The following is an 18,942-nucleotide window of genomic DNA, read 5'->3' on the forward strand; positions in this document are numbered from 1 at the left end:
CTCCCTCCCCCACTCTACCTGTCCTGAGTTCTGATAAAGTGGAACAGAAACGAAACTCAGATGTCACTCTGCTGCTGCTTCTCAGAGTGTGCACTTGGTGTTTGTTAGAGTTAGAAAATGGCGGAAGCAATTTCTCAGGAAGAAGACTCTTTCACATGTCCAGTGTGTCTGGATCTGCTGAAGGATCCAGTGGCTATTCCCTGTGGACATAATTTCTGTATCAGGTGCATTGAGGGCTGCTGGGATCAGGAGGACCAGAAAGGAGTCTACAGCTGCCCCCTGTGCAAACACACCTTCACTCCCAGACCTGTCCTCTACAAGAACCCTCTGATTGCTGAAATGGTGGAGAAATGTAGGAGGATCAGAATCCAAGCTGCTCCTCACAATTATGCTGGACCTGGAGATGTGGAGTGTGACGTCTGCACTGGGAGAAAACTCAAAGCTGTGAAGTCCTGTCTGGAGTGTCTGGTGTCTTACTGTGAAACTCATTATAAAGTTCACAATGAAGTTAATCCTGGACGAAAACACTCAGTGATTGATGCCACAGGCCCGCTACAAGAGAGAATCTGCTCTCGTCATGAGAAGGTTGTTGAGATATTTTGTCGTACCGATCAGAGTTGTATCTGCCTTATGTGTCTGATGGACGATCATAAAGGCCACGACACAGTCACAGCTGCTGCAGAATGGACTAACAAACAGGTGAGTACTGGAGCAACACTTGTGTCTTCATTTTATATGAGAGGTCTGATACACATATATAATGTGTTTAACAAGAACATTATACTTCTTAGTCAACTGATTTTCTGCAGAATCTCTTTCTCATAAGAGAAGACACAAACCAGGAAATCATTATCTGGTGCAAAGTGCAAAATGATACAATACAATCTGACCATCTGTTAAAAATGGACATGGCAGTATCCACCTGAAAGTACACAAAAAGTACATTTTGTTTTTGTTCACGCACTGAGCCAGCTTGACTTGTGTTTAATGCTTAATATCAGTTATACAACTGAAATGAATTAATGTTGTTTCTACACTATTTATTGTTCAACAAGAAATGATTCTGCTTTATTTGTAATCATGACTTTGCTAAATGAATAGGAAGCATAGTAAAAGGAGAACTCCAGCGGTTTTTCACATCGATTTCTTCACTTTGGGGGCATAAACATGACCACCGTACCGACAGTGCTCAGTGACCTCCAGTACAGAGATCTATGTGAAGAACCGCCGGAATTCTCCTTTAAACATGTCTGTATTTGAAACAACAGAAGCAGTTGGGGCAGAATCAGAGGAGATTCCAGCAGAGAATCCAGGAGAGAGAGAAGGAGCTGCAGGAGCTGAGGAAGGCTGTGGAGACTCTCAAGGTGAGAAGATGACAGCAGTATGATGAAGGTTTCAGCTCTCCAATGTTATTGTAATCAGTATGGCCGCTTCGATGATAAGCTATTAGCAGATCACAGATATCCATAATATAATTTCTTAGGATGAATTTTGTCTTGGTCTGTTGCTCAATGTTGGACATGTGCTGAAGTTGTGACAAAAAAAAAAAAAACAGACACATGCAAAATCAACAGATATTAGAAATGAAGCTACAAAATATAAATGCTTAATCCTGGGGATAGTGAGGGGATAGAGCAGTGACCCCAGTCAGCCCGGATTTTCGGGACACTAAACCTTTAACTGGTAACACTTTACTTGACGGGTGAGTTCAAGTATCATATCATATCATCTTTCATAGCAGCTGTCATAAACTGCACATAAAGCAATAATGACTGTTTCATGAGACATGACTCAACATTAATACCAAACCTTTCATGAATGTGGAAGACAGAATGACAACAACTTGTCAAAATAAAAGTCCAACAAGTCCATTGCAAAGCAGCATTGCCGTTTTTGTTCCAAACCTCTTACCTGATCACATCACATCTGAGTCAACAGGCTACTCCAGTGCCAAAAAGTCAGAACATGGTCAAGCAAATAATATTTGTTTCATAAAAATGTATTTGTTTTATGATGTAACCTTTGCAGATGATTTCTCATTTTTTGCTACTGGGAATGTCCAACCGCTCCAGGTTACACAAATACGGGTCAGCTGAATGTAGGCTAGTTTACCTCCCAGTGTTAAACTCTGTGATTACGAATACTTCACAACTTAAAGTGACATTTGATGTAGACTTCATAAGATATTCATGAAATATTTACAAAGGCTGGAGTGATTAAATTAATGGTATCCAGGTTACACAAATACATTGACTCAGATGTGACGTGATCAGGTAAAAGGTTTGGAACAAAAACGCGAATGCTGCCTTGCAATTGTTGGACTTTTATTTTGACAAGTTGTCGTCGTTCTGTCTTCCACATTCATGAAAGGTTTGGTATGAATGTTGAGTCATGTCTCATGAAACAGTCATGAATGCTTTATGTGCAGTTTATGACAGCTGCTATGAATGTGTTATGAACTCACCCGTCAAGTAAAGTGTTACCCTGCAACTTGACCGCAACACCAAATAGCCAGGCTTGTTGCTATGGCAGTCAGAACGCATGCTCAACCGTAGTGACAGCACTCCGTCACACTGCCCTCATCTGCGGTGTGCCCATGTGTTCCACACACACTGACGTCCCTCACACATCCACTTAATTCTCCCATCCCACGGTGCCCCACACACTCTAGTGCTTCACACATCTCTGGGTGAACCCAGCCTGATCTGACGGCGGATCCTTTTCCGCCCTTCAGCTCAGGCTGGAAGCCTGTACATCTCTTTCTCCTGCTTCCGTTACACTTTTGCGGGAGCCAATCACAAACTGGCTTATCCACCTGGCGCGCTATTGGCATGTATAAAACGATGATGATAGCGGGAGAGCCTGGAGTCACCCGGTTCGTTGGTCAGATTGGTGAACGACTATCCAATTGCGTACAGAGTCAGTTGAACTATGCCCGTTGATCACGCCTCTTGTGCAGTAGAAGGGTCAATGACGTGACGCTCATTTTTTTGTGTACATATGGGTTACATACATTTAAAATTGTTAAAATTTGAAAATAATTTGACAAATTATTTTCAAATATCATTTTCATCAAACCCTAATCTTAAAGTTTTGGATTTATTTAATTTTGAAAGAGTATTAACAGAATTTCGGTAAAATTGTCAACACGGTGTAACCACAAAAACATGAACTAAATAATTACACTTGCTGAAAAAAAATTTAAATTCTCTCCAAAATCCCTTCTAAAATAATCTGGCATGATCTTGCAGAAGAACTTTTCTATATTTAATACAAGTAATGAAACCCCATTGTTCTGAATGTTTTAATTAATATGGGGAATCGTGTCTGTCACATCAACCACTTAAAATGTCAAGTGGTGTAACCACCATTTAAGGAGCAATTTTGTATTATGCCAGATGATCATGTGACAGGAAACTATGTCATAGAGAAGGACCCTTCAAAACCCCAACTACTATGAGTCAAGGTTAGCAACTCTCTTAAAGTAACATAATAGTGTTTTTAGGCCATGGCCAGGCAAGCTTAGGTTACATGTCAAATGGTATGACCTTTTGAAAATGTTATAAATCATAATAATCATAAAATATTCAATTTAATGTAAAAACGGTGTTTGGATATTCACATAAAGGTGAAGTGTGTACATAGTTGTCCATAATAATGCCTGCAAATTTTGCTTTTAAATAGAAATGTCAAATGGTGTAACCGGTTACACCATTTGACTCTTTTCTGTTTGAGACCAGTTTGGTCAGATTCAGGGCCAAGAGTATGTAATTTTAGGTGCCAATTATATTATTTTTATAATTTAAATAGTGACTACGTAACTGTTTAGCATGAACAATAGCTTTAAAAGGGTTTAATTAGATTGCAATTTAAGCGATTTTTGAAATGTCAAAGCTTTTCATTTAAATTTAAACTTCCATAATTATTTTTTAATATTTCATTATGATGTATGTAAACAGTATGTTCAAATTATAAATAAATAATATAAATACATTTATTAATATAAAATGTACCTCTTGTCCCCCAATGGATGCCACTTACAAGCACGGAACACTTGTCTCGCCACAGAGTGCAAGTGTACGCAGATCCTGCTGTTGGTTGGTTGTTAAGAAATGATCATACCCACTCTTTCACTCACTCTTATTCTCTCTCACACACACTTTGGGCCCTATTTTAGCAATTTAAAATGCATGGTCACTAGCGAATAGCGTAAATACATGTAGGGGTTTGTCCAGTCCACATTTGGGGTGGTTTTGTTATCAAACGTCAGGTGCCTGGTGCAAAAAGGTGGCTCTTATGTTTCTTAATCAGTCATGGGTGTGTTTTGGGCGTAACATCCTTTAAGCCAATGAGGAGGACATCTGTCATTCCCTTTAACAGCAAGCAGGGCAACATCAAACAGCGCATCAGTATTTTAATAGTCAGCGGTGTATTTGAAGGAATCTGCTTGTGCATAGGGCCATTATGGAACAGGTATTCCACTAAGCCATTCTTTACTAAAACCTAGCAGAGTATAGGCTACACACATCTGGAAACTAACTTCACCGTGGTGTCATAGTCAACGACAAAACAGTTATACACAGTTAATTACTTTCAATATTGACTGACAATGGGTTACCAGCAAAAACTTAGCCTGAAAAAAGCTTCCCCCTATAATGTTCGAATGACTGAATAAATAACCTAAGGACATTTATTCTGCAGAGGAATTGCTGCTTACATCTCGTGACAGTGCGTCTTCAGTTGTGTTTCATATGCACCTTTCGCTATAGACCAGACTTTTCTTGGTCAGTGGCGTAATGATTTTTAGATGTAAGATAGCGATTTTTAGATCATGTGCCAGACCACACCTTATGTCGGTAATTGCCACACCCCTGGGCGCATTATTTAATAAAAGTGAAGTGTAAGATAGGAAAAAACTTTGCGTCAGAATAATAATACGCTTTGCACCAGGTTTTGCATCGCGAAAATAGGGCCATTTATCTCACTCTCTTTGAAAATAATGGGTATAGACTGCAATTGTATGAGAACTGATCTGAAATCAAATAGAACACAAGTTTCTTCATTGTTGTTATGAAATGATATTTGATATGGAATATGATGAATGACATGAATACATATCAAAATATCCAACTCAGTTTACCTTGATGCCTATTTTCTGTGTCAATTTCTTGTCCTATTGCTATAAACGTTTTATGGTCAATTGGTATAACCGATTTATGTCAATTGGTGTAACCAGTATTTTGTCTAAAAGACTAATAATGTACAAAAAAGTTAATATGGATAATGATTTAAAACTCTACTTCACTGTAATAATTGTTGTTTAAACCATTTTTACTCAAATGGTCAAAGAATAGACATAAAACTAGACTGCATTTCTGGCGGGAACTGCAAAAGTGTGCTTGCCCTGGTCCGGTCACCAACGTGAGCATACAGTGGCATACGCTATGCTGAACCTGGCTTGATCCAAGCATTCTAACAGTGCCTTTCAGTGTTGGAGCAGTGGCAATACCGCAAAAGCTCTAGGAGAGGGCTATTCAACTATTGGCTTGCGGGGTGAATGCGGTTCGTTGGATTTTACCTGTGGCCTGCCTTTGAATTTAGCTTCTATGACTAAGATCAAATCAACAAAATAAAACAACAGCAGTGATTGGCTGCAAAAATAAATAATGTCACGCGTCTTGCACCTCGCAAACTGGGCTATCAGGTAACCTAGAAGAATTGAAATTATGAAATATGACTAAGGAATTCAAATGCTGCTTGTTTGTCAGGATACTTTTTCACTGATTTATTTTAAAAATATGAGCTATGAGTGTGAATGTTATATATTCCATCCCCTAATTCTGTTTTACTGGTTTATTTGACAAATAATCTATATGGATTTGCTCTATAAAGACCTTATGTCTGTTTAGGATTGTTTTGAGAGCCTATTGATGTATCTCAGAATAAAGTAATGTCCACAACATTAGTGATGTTTTTTTTTGTGTGTGAAAGTATTTTACTTAACTCATTAAATGTAGCTGAATACTCAGGAACGCATGTCTCTAATAGCCACAATAGGAGTAATTTTAGCAACACCGTATTTTGTGTGGCCCATAACGACCCAGTGGATCATGAAAACGTGCCAAAATTCACATTCCTTGCTTGATGTTGGTACATTAATCCCATTCAGATTGCCACTTATCTGTGATGTAAGAGTTCAGTATAGGTTTAAGGTCTGGGGCCGGAGTTTGACATTCTGTGACTTCTTCATTGAGGGCTTGCTTAGCAGCACTGTCCGCTTTCTCATTTCCCCTCAGACCAACATGGCCTGGGACCCAGCAAAAACTACACTCAAGTTCTGGTTCTTTAGGCGTTCTAGTTGATCAAGCTCAGCTTTGGTTGTACTTTTTTCGCGTGACATTAAAAGCCTATGATGGTTGCTATGGCCAAAGGCCAGTTCTATCTCTGCCGTTGTCAAGCGGGCATATCCTAACCTTATCTTATTTGAAGCATCTCTATTTTACTTAGCCTACTTCCATACAGCGAGTCCCATTAAGAAGTGGCCACTTCATTCACACTTACCGTGATCCACGCAGCAACATTATTAAATGAATCTGTCACCATATGCCTATACCACCGTTTGCAAGGAGGAGAACATTTTAATTTGATTCACAATGAAAGCGTTACATTTAATGTACATGTTGACAATGAGTAGGCTAGTTTTGGTTGTTGTTGGTGGGGTTACTGCATCCCTTAGTTATGCCTACAATGCAAAAATTGTTCCCTCGCATTGTTAGCTCCTGCAGGCGATTTCAAAACATCAGCGACGTGAAATGCCACCACAAAAAATTGTTGGTTTTAAGTGAGTTAGGAGTCTTAGCGACTTCTTTTAAGCTGTCACAGACTCAGGCTACTTTAAGGGCTAAAATGCTTCCTGAATTACTCTTAGTAAAAAAAAAATAGGAGTCCTAAAGTTACAGTACAAGCATCTCATATCAAATGACCATGGCATCAGCTAAGCAACATAAATCCTACTGTATACAGCAACATCTCCTCCCTAGCTTCTAGCCACACAAGAAATGTTAATGTTAAATCTCTGCTTAGCATGCTTCTCCGCTTAGCATTCTAATAACAGAAGGGCACATTTATGTTGACCACTACCATATGACTCATTATATCTGTAACTGTATAAAACACTTACTTTCATAAAAGGCCTTTACCATCCAGCACATACACATGGAAACCCGATATTTTAGGCACTTTGCCACAAACTCAAAAGCGTGTCTCTCTGAAGCTCTGTTCTAGAATCTTTGCTCTGTTGTTCCCCAGAGTTGCTAGGCAACAACAAATAAACAGAAATGACAGTCTTTGATACCAATGGTATCAAAAGTGTAAGAGTGATTACGAATGGATGTGTGTGGTTTGCAATTAGAATAAACAAGAAATAACATTTCAATAATTTCCCATGATAAATTACATATTTGCACCTTCCTTACTTATGAAGCTCACTAATGCCACCAGTATTTAGTAAAATGTAATACAACGTTGCCACCTAAGCGTTCAGATGTTCAAAATATGAGCTATGAGTGTGAATGTTATATATTCCATCCCCAAATTCTGTTTTACTGGTTTATTTGACAAATAATCTATATGGATTTGCTCTATAAAGACCTTATGTCTGTTTAGGATTGTTTTGAGAGCCTATTGATGTATCTCAGAATAAAGTAATGTCCACAACATTAGTGATGTTTTTTTTTGTGTGTGAAAGTATTTTACTTAACTCATTAAATGTAGCTGAATACTCAGGAACGCATGTCTCTAATAGCCACAATAGGAGTAATTTTAGCAACACCGTATTTTGTGTGGCCCATAACGACCCAGTGGATCATGAAAACGTGCCAAAATTCACATTCCTTGCTTGATGTTGGTACATTAATCCCATTCAGATTGCCACTTATCTGTGATGTAAGAGTTCAGTATAGGTTTAAGGTCTGGGGCACGGATTTGACATTCTGTGACTTCTTCATTGAGGGCTTGCTTAGCAGCACTGTCCGCTTTCTCATTTCCCCTCAGACCAACATGGCCTGGGACCCAGCAAAAAACTACACTCAAGTTCTGGTTCTTTAGACGTTCTAGTTGATCAAGCTCAGCTTTGGTTGTACTTTTTGCGTGACATTAAAGCCTATGATGGTTGCTATGGCCAAAGGCCAGTTCTATCTCTGCCGTTGTCAAGCGGGCATATCCTAACCTTATCTTATTTGAAGCATCTCTATTTTACTTAGCCTACTTCCATACAGCGAGTCCCATTAAGAAGTGGCCACTTCATTCACACTTACCGTGATCCACGCAGCAACATTATTAAATGAATCTGTCACCATATGCCTATACCACCGTTTGCAAGGAGGAGAACATTTTAATTTGATTCACAATGAAACGTTACATTTAATGTACATGTTGACAATGAGTAGGCTAGTTTTGGTTGTTGTTGGTGGGGTTACTGCATCCCTTAGTTATGCCTACAATGCAAAATTGTTCCCTCGCGATTGTTAGCTCCTGCAGACGCATTTCAAAACATCGCGACGTGAAATGCCACCACAAAAAATTGTTCGGTTTTAGTGAGTTAGGAGTCTTCGCGACTTCTTTTAAGCTGTCACAGACTCAGGCGCTACTTTAAGGGCTAAAATGCTTCCTGAATTACTCTTAGTAAAAAAAAAATAGGAGTCCTAAAGTTACGAGTACAAGCATCTCATATCAAATGACCATGGCATCACGCTAAGCAACATAAATCCTACTGTATACAGCAACATCTCCTCCCTAGCTTCTAGCCACACAAGAAATGTTAATGTTAAATCTCTGCTTAGCATGCTTCTCCGCTTAGCATTCTAATAACAGAAGGGGCACATTTATGTTGACCACTACCATATGACTCATTATATCTGTAACTGTATAAAACACTTACTTTCATAAAGGACGCACACCATCCAGCACATACACATGGAAACCGATATTTTAGGCACTTTGCCACAAACTCAAAACGTGTCTCTCTGAAGCTCTGTTCTAGAATCTTTGCTCTGTTGTTCCCAGAGTTGCTAGGCAACAACAAATAAACGAAATGACAGTCTTTGATACCAATGGTATCAAAAGTGTAAGAGTGATTACGAATGGATGTGTGTGGTTTGCAATTAGAATAAACAAGAAATAACATTTCCAATAATTTCCCATGATAAATTACATATTTGCACCTTCCTTACTTATGAAGCTCACTAATGCCACCGTATTTAGTAAAATGTAATACAACGTTGCCACCTAGCGTTCAGATGTTCAAAAATATGAGCTATGAGTGTGAATGTTATATATTCCATCCCACAAATTATGTTTTACTGGTTTATTTGACAAATAATCTATATGGATTTGCTCTATAAAGACCTTATGTCTGTTTGGGATTGTTTTGTGAGCCTGGGGTTGTTTTGAGAGCGTTCACACAGCATCATTATTAAATTAATCTGTCACCATATGCCTATGCCTACGTTTGCAAAGAAAACATTTTAATTTGATTCACATGAAACGTTACATTTAATGTACATGTTGACAATGAGTAGGCTAGTTCTGGTTGTTGGTGGTGTTATTGCATCCTTTAGTTATGCCTACAATGCAAGTTCCCTCGTGATTGGAAGCTCCTGTAGACAATAGTAGACGCATTTCAAAACATCGCGTTAGGAGTCCTTGCCACTTCTTTTAAGCTGTCACAGACTTAGGTGCTACTTTTACGGCTAAAGTGCTTCGTGAATTACTGTACTGTTACTGTAAATAGCCGTCCTAAAGTTACAAGTGACGAAGTTACGAGTGCAAGCATCTCATATCAAATGACCATGGCATCACGCTAAGCAACATAAATCCTACTGTATACAGCAACATCTCCTCCCTAGCTTCTAGCCACACAAGAAATGTTAATGTTAAATCTCTGCTTAGCATGCTTCTCCGCTTAGCATTCTAATAACAGAAGGGGCACATTTATGTTGACCACTACCATATGACTCATTATATCTGTAACTGTATAAAACACTTACTTTCATAAAGGACGCACACCATCCAGCACATACACATGGAAACCGATATTTTAGGCACTTTGCCACAAACTCAAAACGTGTCTCTCTGAAGCTCTGTTCTAGAATCTTTGCTCTGTTGTTCCCAGAGTTGCTAGGCAACAACAAATAAACGAAATGACAGTCTTTGATACCAATGGTATCAAAAGTGTAAGAGTGATTACGAATGGATGTGTGTGGTTTGCAATTAGAATAAACAAGAAATAACATTTCCAATAATTTCCCATGATAAATTACATATTTGCACCTTCCTTACTTATGAAGCTCACTAATGCCACCGTATTTAGTAAAATGTAATACAACGTTGCCACCTAGCGTTCAGATGTTCAAAAATATGAGCTATGAGTGTGAATGTTATATATTCCATCCCACAAATTATGTTTTACTGGTTTATTTGACAAATAATCTATATGGATTTGCTCTATAAAGACCTTATGTCTGTTTGGGATTGTTTTGTGAGCCTGGGGTTGTTTTGAGAGCGTTCACACAGCATCATTATTAAATTAATCTGTCACCATATGCCTATGCCTACGTTTGCAAAGAAAACATTTTAATTTGATTCACATGAAACGTTACATTTAATGTACATGTTGACAATGAGTAGGCTAGTTCTGGTTGTTGGTGGTGTTATTGCATCCTTTAGTTATGCCTACAATGCAAGTTCCCTCGTGATTGGAAGCTCCTGTAGACAATAGTAGACGCATTTCAAAACATCGCGTTAGGAGTCCTTGCCACTTCTTTTAAGCTGTCACAGACTTAGGTGCTACTTTTACGGCTAAAGTGCTTCGTGAATTACTGTACTGTTACTGTAAATAGCCGTCCTAAAGTTACAAGTGACGAAGTTACGAGTGCAAGCATCTCATATCAAATGACCATGGCATTACGCTAAACAACATAAATCCCAATTAGCAACATACATCTCCCTATAGCTAGCCACACAAGAAATTAATGATACTAAATCTCTGCTTAGCATGCTTCTCCCATAGCTTCTCCGCTTAACATTCTAATAACAGAAGGGGCACATTTATGTTGACCACTACAACATGACTCGTTATGTCTGTAACGTTAACTGTATAAAACACTTACGTTCATAAAGGACGCACACCATCCAGCACATACACATGGAAACCGATATTTTAGGTTCTTGGCCACAAACTCAAAACGTGTCTCTCTGAAGCCCTGTTCTAGAATCTTTGCTCTGAAGGCTGTGTTGCTAGGCAACATCAAATAAATGAAATGAGAGAGTCTTTCAGTATTAAATGTGTACGTGTGATTCCGAATGGATGTGTGTGGTTTGCAATTAGAATAAACAAGAAATAACATTTCCAATAATTTCCCATGATAAATTACATAATATTTGCACCTTCCTTACTTGTGAAGCTCACACCTTATTTCAAGTACACTAGTGAAATGTAATACAACGTTGCCACCTAGCGTTCAGTAGCTATTTAACATTAACGTGACATTGCTTGCTTATTCTTTCGTCAACTCCATGCTTTTAGGAAAACAATCTTTTTATCATAGTTCCCTCTTCAATGAGCGATTACCAGCTCATTTTTGTAACAGATATAGCTGTTTATTGTCCCTAGGTTTACAGAAACACCTATTCATATTAATACGTAACCTATGGAGTGCTGCCGACCACTGTTCATTACGGCCCAGAATGCCTTGCATGTCTTTACAACAAAACAACACAGTAAAACCTAAATGCCCGTAAACATATGAATTTGCATACTTGTAACATTTTTAATAATACTCTCCCATCATGATATTTAATAATAATGAAAAATTTAATTTGAATACCGTCAATGTGAAAATAACTGTACTACGTCAGCTATAAATAGCTAATGTTCCTCTTTGCTACTTCAGGTCGTAAGTCCATACAACCCCATGGCAGAGCAAGGATTTCATGATTGGGCAAAGTTGCCCAGAGACATTGTGCATAGAAGTGCAACTGCAAAGGTGAAAGGTGATAGTTACCAAATACCTGTGGGTAGTTTGCCAAATGCTGGAAACTTTTGGAATATTTCTCTTTTTTTTTAGCTTAGGCACCCTCACATTGGAGTCCCGAGTTCATATACAAAATTTGGTACTGATATGTGACAGTGTTCCTGAGATATGGACAACTTCCTTCCGTTTGGCTGTGACGGGCAAACGCTTCTGAAAATCAAAAATCCTTTCCGTAACTTTTGTGAGGCTTGGTCCAAGGATCATGTACGTCAAGTTTGTGAAGTTCGGACCAAATTTGTGACCTGTGAAACTTTAGTTTCGCTTTCTATTCAATCCAATATGGTGGAAGAATGACAAGGGTCAGTGACATCATTTTCAATTACCACACTACACCGATTCCGGCCGGACGTTCCAGAGTTGGACCGGTGGTGATATCTCAAAAGGTCTAGGAGCAGGAGCTGGCCAAAAATCGGGCTTACAGGAATAATAATAATAAGAAAACTTAAGAAGAATAATAAGTGTGCTGCTTTCAGCAAGCACACTTAACTAATAATTTCATGAGAGCAATTGCATGAACTCTAGGAGGTGTGACATATTAGATATTTGTCATTTTTGTGGTTACACCATTTGACAATTTAACAGGCTGTTAGTTCTATCTTTTGTTTAAAAATAGTATACACGTCATATTAAATAATAAGAATACAACAGAAATACAAAGTATACACTTTAGCAAATCTCAGGCATGTTTTGTTTTAAAGGTTTAAACATATTTTTAATTTTCTCATCTTACCAACCCTTATATGTCACTGACCCAGAAAATACATAGCGGACTCCCCAGACTAATGTTCAATCTTAAAAGACAAGTTCTACTCAGCAGTAAGAAGTTGTAATTCTTTGCCACACCTCCCTCTGTGTGTCTACTGCCCTCCTCTTTGTGTGTCTCCTAACAGGGCTCTGCACAGACAGCAGTGGAGGACAGTGAGAGGATCTTTACTGAGATGATCCGCTCCATTGAGAGAAGGCGCTCTGAGGTGAAAGAGCTGATCAGAGTTCAGGAGAAGGCTGAGGTGAGTCGGGCTGAAGGACTCCTGAAGAGAATGGAGCAGGAGATTGCTGAGCTGAAGAGAAGAGATGCTGAGCTGGAGCAGCTTTCACACACAAAAGATCACATCCATTTCCTCAAGGTAACATCCACCTGTACTCCTTAAACGGAAATTAATCTATAAAAGTGTTAGTGGGCGTGTAGTGGGCGTGGTGGAGAAGCGGTAACGTCATTGACTGGTAATTGGTTGACCATCGTTTGATTCCTGAACTAGCCACTGTAAGTCTGTGACACTTTGGATAAAAGTGCCTGCTAAATATCAGTTAACTTTTTTATTTGATACCTTCCTGTGCAACGTATAATATATTTCAAAACTAGAGAATGTAATTCCAGGGAATTACGAGTGCATGAAAATGAAGCTAGGACAGATATAGCATAGCTTAATAAAAAGTTGATAGTTTAGACGTAGACAGTTTAAAAGTTGAATGTTGATAGTTTAACAGTTGTTAATAGACAGATAGTTTAATAGACAGATAGTTTAATGAATGTTGAAAGTTTAAAAGTTATATGTAGATAGTTTAAAGGTTGTTGACATACTGATAGTTTAATGCGTGTTGGTAGACAAAAAGTTTAAAGGCTCTACATAGGTAGATCGTTGACGATAACTGACAGTTGGAATGACTCTAATGTTTGCTAGCAGTTATGCTAACAAAGCTAATTATTTTGACCAAGTTACTTAGTTAACTTAGCTCATGTTTTCTAGCAGTTTTGGAAAAAATGCTAACGTGCTAACTATGCTAACCATGTGACTTAGCTAACTTAGCTAGTCATTTTTAGCAGTTTTACTAAAAATGTTAACATGCTAACTATGCTAACAATGCTAACATGCTAACTATGCTAACCATGTGACTCAGCTAACTTAGCTAATCATTTTTAGCAGTTTTGCTAAAATGTTAACAATGCTAATGATACTAACTAGCTAACTAGCTAGTGAGGACTTTTATTTTGAAAAGGTTAAATTATTTGCTAGATAGATGAGGTTTAATATAGTTGGAATGACTGAACAGTTAAATAGGTGGATGGTTTAAAAGGTTAAATTATTTGCTAGGTAGATGAGGTTTAATATAGTTGGAATGACTGAACAGTTATATAGGTGGATGGTTTAAAAGGTTAAATTATTTGCTAGGTAGATGAGTTTTAATATAGTTGGAATGACTGAACTAGGTAGACGAGGTTTAATATAGTTGGAATGACTGAACAGTTAAAATAGGTGAATGGTTTAAAAGGTTACATTATTTGCTAGGTAGATGATGTTTAATATAGTTGGAATGACTGAACTAGGTAGATGAGGTTTAATATAGTTGGAATGACTGAACAGTTAAATAGGTGGATGGTTTAAAAGGTTAAATTATTTGCTAGGTAGATGATGTTTAATATAGTTGGAATGACTGAACTAGGTAGATGAGGTTTAATATAGTTGGAATGACTGAACAGTTAAATAGGTGGATAGTTTAAAAGGTTTAATTATTTGCTAGGTAGATGAGGTTTAATGTAGTTGGAATGACTGAACTAGGTAGATGAGGTTTAATATAGTTGGAATGACTGAACAGTTAAATAGGTGGATAGTTTAAAAGGTTAAACTATTTGCTAGATAGATGAGGTTTAATATAGTTGGAATGACTGAACAGTTAAATAGGTGGATAGTTTAAAAGGTTAAATTATTTGCTAGGTAGAGTTTTAATATAGTTGGAATGACTGAACAGTTAATTAGGTGGATATTTTAAAAGGTTAAACTATTTGCTAGATAGATGAGGTTTAATATAGTTGGAATGACTGAACAGTTTCTCAGGCTTATAGCATAGAATGAGACTGTATGCTTAAAGCCTGAGAAACTGACAGTTGATCAAGGTGGCCTGGCCACCTGGCACAATATTCTAATTGCTATGATGTCATAAAGCCTGAGAAACTCACAGTTGATCCAGGTGGCCTGGCCAGAGCCATATATGGTGATCCAGGTGGCCTGAACACCTGGCATAGGATTCTAATTGCTATTGTGATGTCATAATCTAATGTTAAGTCAATGGGGACATTTTAGTTTTTAATTAATAGTTTAAAAAGTATAAAAGTTACAAAGTTGAAAAATACATAGCTGAAGTCACATAAGTAAGACCTACGCAACGCAGTTTGAATGAAGTTTCTAAGTTAAACGGTTGAAGCTATATTAAACGCACAAAAAGCGTTAGAAGAAGAACTAGAAAAGCATTTCCTGAAGGAAATACAGTGCATGAAAATGCAAAAATATGATGTAAAATATAATACAGAATAAAAACAAACTATATTGGTTGCTAGGTAGATGAGGTTTAATATAGTTGGAATGACTGAACAGTTAAATAGGTGGAAAGTTTAAATGGTTAAATTATTTAGGTAGATAGTTGACGATAAATGACAGTTGGAATGGCTCTAATGTTTGCTAGCAGTTATGCTAACTATGTTAACAAAGATAACTAGAAAAGCATTTCCTGAAGGAAATACAGTGCATACAAAGTTGTTGCTGGGTTGGTTGCTAGGGTAATTATAGTGGTTGCTATGCTTTAAAGTGGTTGCTAGGCTGTTGCTAGGGTAATTATAGTGGTTGCTATGCTATAAAAGTGGTTGCTAGGTGGTTGCTAGGTTGTTGCTAGGGTACTTGAGGTGGTTGCTAGGCTATTGCTAAGGTAATTATAATGGTTGCTATGCTATAAAATTGGTTGCTAGGTTGTTGCTAGGGTACTTAAGGCGGTTGCTAGGTTGTTGCTAGGGTACTTAAGTGGTTGCTATGCTGTTGCTAGGGTAATTATAGTGGTTGCTATGCTATAGAAGTGGTTGCTAGGTTGTTGCTTGGGTACTTAAGGTGGTTGCTAGGCTGTTGCTAGGGTAATTATAGTGGTTGCTATGCTATAGAAGTGGTTGCTAGGTTGTTGCTTGGGTACTTAAGGCTGTTGCTAAGGTAATTATAGTGGTTGCTATGCTATAAAAGTGGTTGCTAGGTTGTTGCTAGGGTCATTATAGTGGTTACCATGCTTTATAATGTGTAAATAGTAAAAAAAAGTAAGAATAGTTAAAAGTTATTGAAATTGGGAGAAATAGAGAGAGGGATAGAGAAAATGAGGGAAAGTGAAGAAAAGGAAGTGAAAGAAAGTTGGGATTAGAAGTGAGCTATTCAGTTGAATGGAGAGGGACACACAGGAAGAGGTTCCATTCAAGTTGCTGCAGGCAGTCAGTGAGAGAGCACAGGTGCAGTTGATTGCATTCTATTTCCTTAATAGCCTATTATGATGTCATAAAGCCAATGTTAAGTCTATGGAGATTTTAAGTTTAGTTTTAATTTAATATCTCAAAAAGTAAAAGTCGTAGAAATATGAAAAGTCATAGAACGAAAATTTAGAGCAAGAGCTCCGTGACGAAATTTGAACAGAGTTTCTACGATAAGCGATTCAAGCCAAATTAGGGCCTGGAAGAATAATAATAACTAGAAAAGCATTTCCTGAAGGAAATACAGTGCATGCAAAGTTGTTGCTGGGTTGGTTGCTAGTGTAATTATAGTGGTTGCTATGCTATAAAGTGGTTGCTAGGCTGTTGCTAGGGTAATTATAGTGGTTGATATGCTATAAAAGTGGTTGCTAGGTTGTTGCTAGGGTACTTAAGGTGGTTGCTAGGCTGTTGCTAGGGAAATTATAGTGGTTGCTATGCTATAAAAGTGGTTGCTAGGTTGTTGCTAGGATACTGAAGGTGGTTGCTAGGCTGTTGCTAGGGTAATTTTAGTGGTTGCTATGCTATAATAGTGGTTGCTAGGTCGTTGCTAGGGTACTTAAGGTGGTTGCTAGGTTGTTGCTAGGGTACTTAAGTGGTTGCTATGCTGTTGCTAGGATAATTATAGGGGTTGCTATGCTATAAAAGTGGTTGCTAGGTTGTTGCTAGGGTACTTAAGGTGGTTGCTAGGCTGTTGCTAGGGTAATTTTAGTGGTTGCTATGCTATAAAAGTGGTTGCTAGGTTGTTGCTAGGGTATTTAAGGTGGTTGCTAGGCTGTTGCTAGGATAATGATAGTGGTTGCTATGCTATAAAAGTGGTTGCTAGGGTCATTATAGTGGTTACCATGCTTTAAAATGTGTAAATAGTAAAATAAAGTAAAAATAGTTAAAAGTTATTGAAATTGGGAGAAATAGAGAGGGATAGAGAAAATGAGGGAAAGTGAAGAAAAGGAAGTGAAAGAAAGTTGGGATTAGAAGTGAGCTATTCAGTTGAATGGAGAGGGACACACAGGAAGAGGTTCCATTCAAGTTGCTGCAGGCAGAGCACAGGTGCAGTTGATTGCATTCTATTTTCTTAATAGCCTATTATGATGTCATAAAGCCAATGTTAAGTCTATGGAGATTTTAAGTTTAGTTTTAATTTAATATCTCAAAAAGTAAAAGTCGTAGAAATATGAAAAGTCATAGAACGAAAATTTAGAGCAAGAGCTACGGGACGAAATTTGAACCAAGTTTCTACGATAAGCGGTTCAAGCCAAATTAGGGCCTGGAAGAATAATAATAACTAGAAATGCAATTCCAAGGAATTACCAGTGCATGGAAATGCTAAAGTTGTGATGTAAAATATCATGTATCATAGTTAAAATAGATAATACAGAGATGGTTACTACGGTGATGCTAGGATAGACATGGTGGCTGCATATCTTAATAAAAGTTGATAGTTCAAAAGTAGACTGTTTAAAAGCTGAATGTAGATAGTTTAAAAGTTGTTGATAGCCAGTAGATAGTTTAAAAGTTGTTGATAGACAGCTAGTTTAATAGATAGTTTAAAAGTAGACCGTTTAAAAGTTGAAGGTAAATAGTTTAAAAGTTGTTGACAGACTGGAAGTTTAATGAATGTGTATAGGTAGATATTTGACGATAATTTGACGAAAGTTGGAATGGCTCTATAGTTTGCTAGCAGTTATGCTAAGATTTTTAACTATGCTAACCATGCTACTTAGCTAATGTTTTATAGCAGTGCTAGCAATGCTAACATGCTAACCATGCTACTTAGCTAACTTAGCTAATGTTTTCTAGCAGTTTTGCTAAACATGCTAGCAATGCTAACATGCTAACTATGTTAACCATGTGACTTAGCTAACCTAGCTTATCATTTTTAGTAGTTATGCTAACTATGATAACTAGCATGTTAACATGCTAACTATACTAACCATGTGACTTAGCTAACCTAGCAAATTATTTTATTAGTTATGCTAACTATGCTAACTAGCATGCTAACATGTTAACTATGCTAACCATGTGATTTAGCTAACCTAGCTAATCATTTTTAGTAGTTATGCTAACTAGCATGCTAACAATGTTAACATGCTAACCATGTGACTTAGCTAACCTAGCTAATCATTTTAGTAGTTATGCTAACTAGCATGCTAACTATGCTAACTATGTGATTTAGCTAACCTAGCTAATCATTTTTAGTAGTTATGATAACTATGCTAACTAGCATGCTAACATGCTAACTATGCTAACCATGTTACTTAGCTAACTTAGCTAATCATTTTTAGTAGTTTTGTTAAAAATGCTAACTAGCATGCTTAACTAACTTAGCTAATCATTTTTAGCAGTTTTGCTAAAAATGCTAACATGCTAGCATGCTAACTATGCTAACCATGTTACTTAGCTAATCATTTTTAGTAGTTTTGCTAAAAATGCTAACTAGCATGCTAACATGCTAGCATGTTAACTATGCTAACCATGTTACTTAGCTAACTTAGCTAATCATTTTTAGCAGTTTTGTTAAAAAAATGCTAACAATGTTAGCAATGTTAGCAATGCTAACATGTTAACTATGCTTACCAT

General features: G+C 37.5%; 1 protein-coding gene across 3 annotated transcripts in view; it reads left to right on the forward strand.

The window, feature by feature from the left end:
* Positions 1–84: 84 nt before the first annotated feature.
* LOC125287441 (tripartite motif-containing protein 16-like) overlaps positions 85–18,942 on the forward strand; it is a 29,533-nt gene continuing 10,675 nt past the window's right edge. For all 3 annotated transcript variants that reach the window (XR_007192367.1, XM_048233286.1, XM_048233295.1), the window contains exons 1-3: positions 85–699; positions 1,269–1,364; positions 12,983–13,216. Coding sequence is in view for 2 of the 3 variants with exons in the window: in XM_048233286.1 (XP_048089243.1) it covers positions 118–699; positions 1,269–1,364; positions 12,983–13,216 (912 nt within the window). In the remaining variant the exon portion in view is untranslated. The remainder of the gene's footprint in view (positions 700–1,268; positions 1,365–12,982; positions 13,217–18,942) is intronic.

This window comes from Alosa alosa, chromosome 2 (assembly GCF_017589495.1).
Source record: "Alosa alosa isolate M-15738 ecotype Scorff River chromosome 2, AALO_Geno_1.1, whole genome shotgun sequence".
NCBI lineage: Eukaryota > Metazoa > Chordata > Actinopteri > Clupeiformes > Clupeidae > Alosa > Alosa alosa.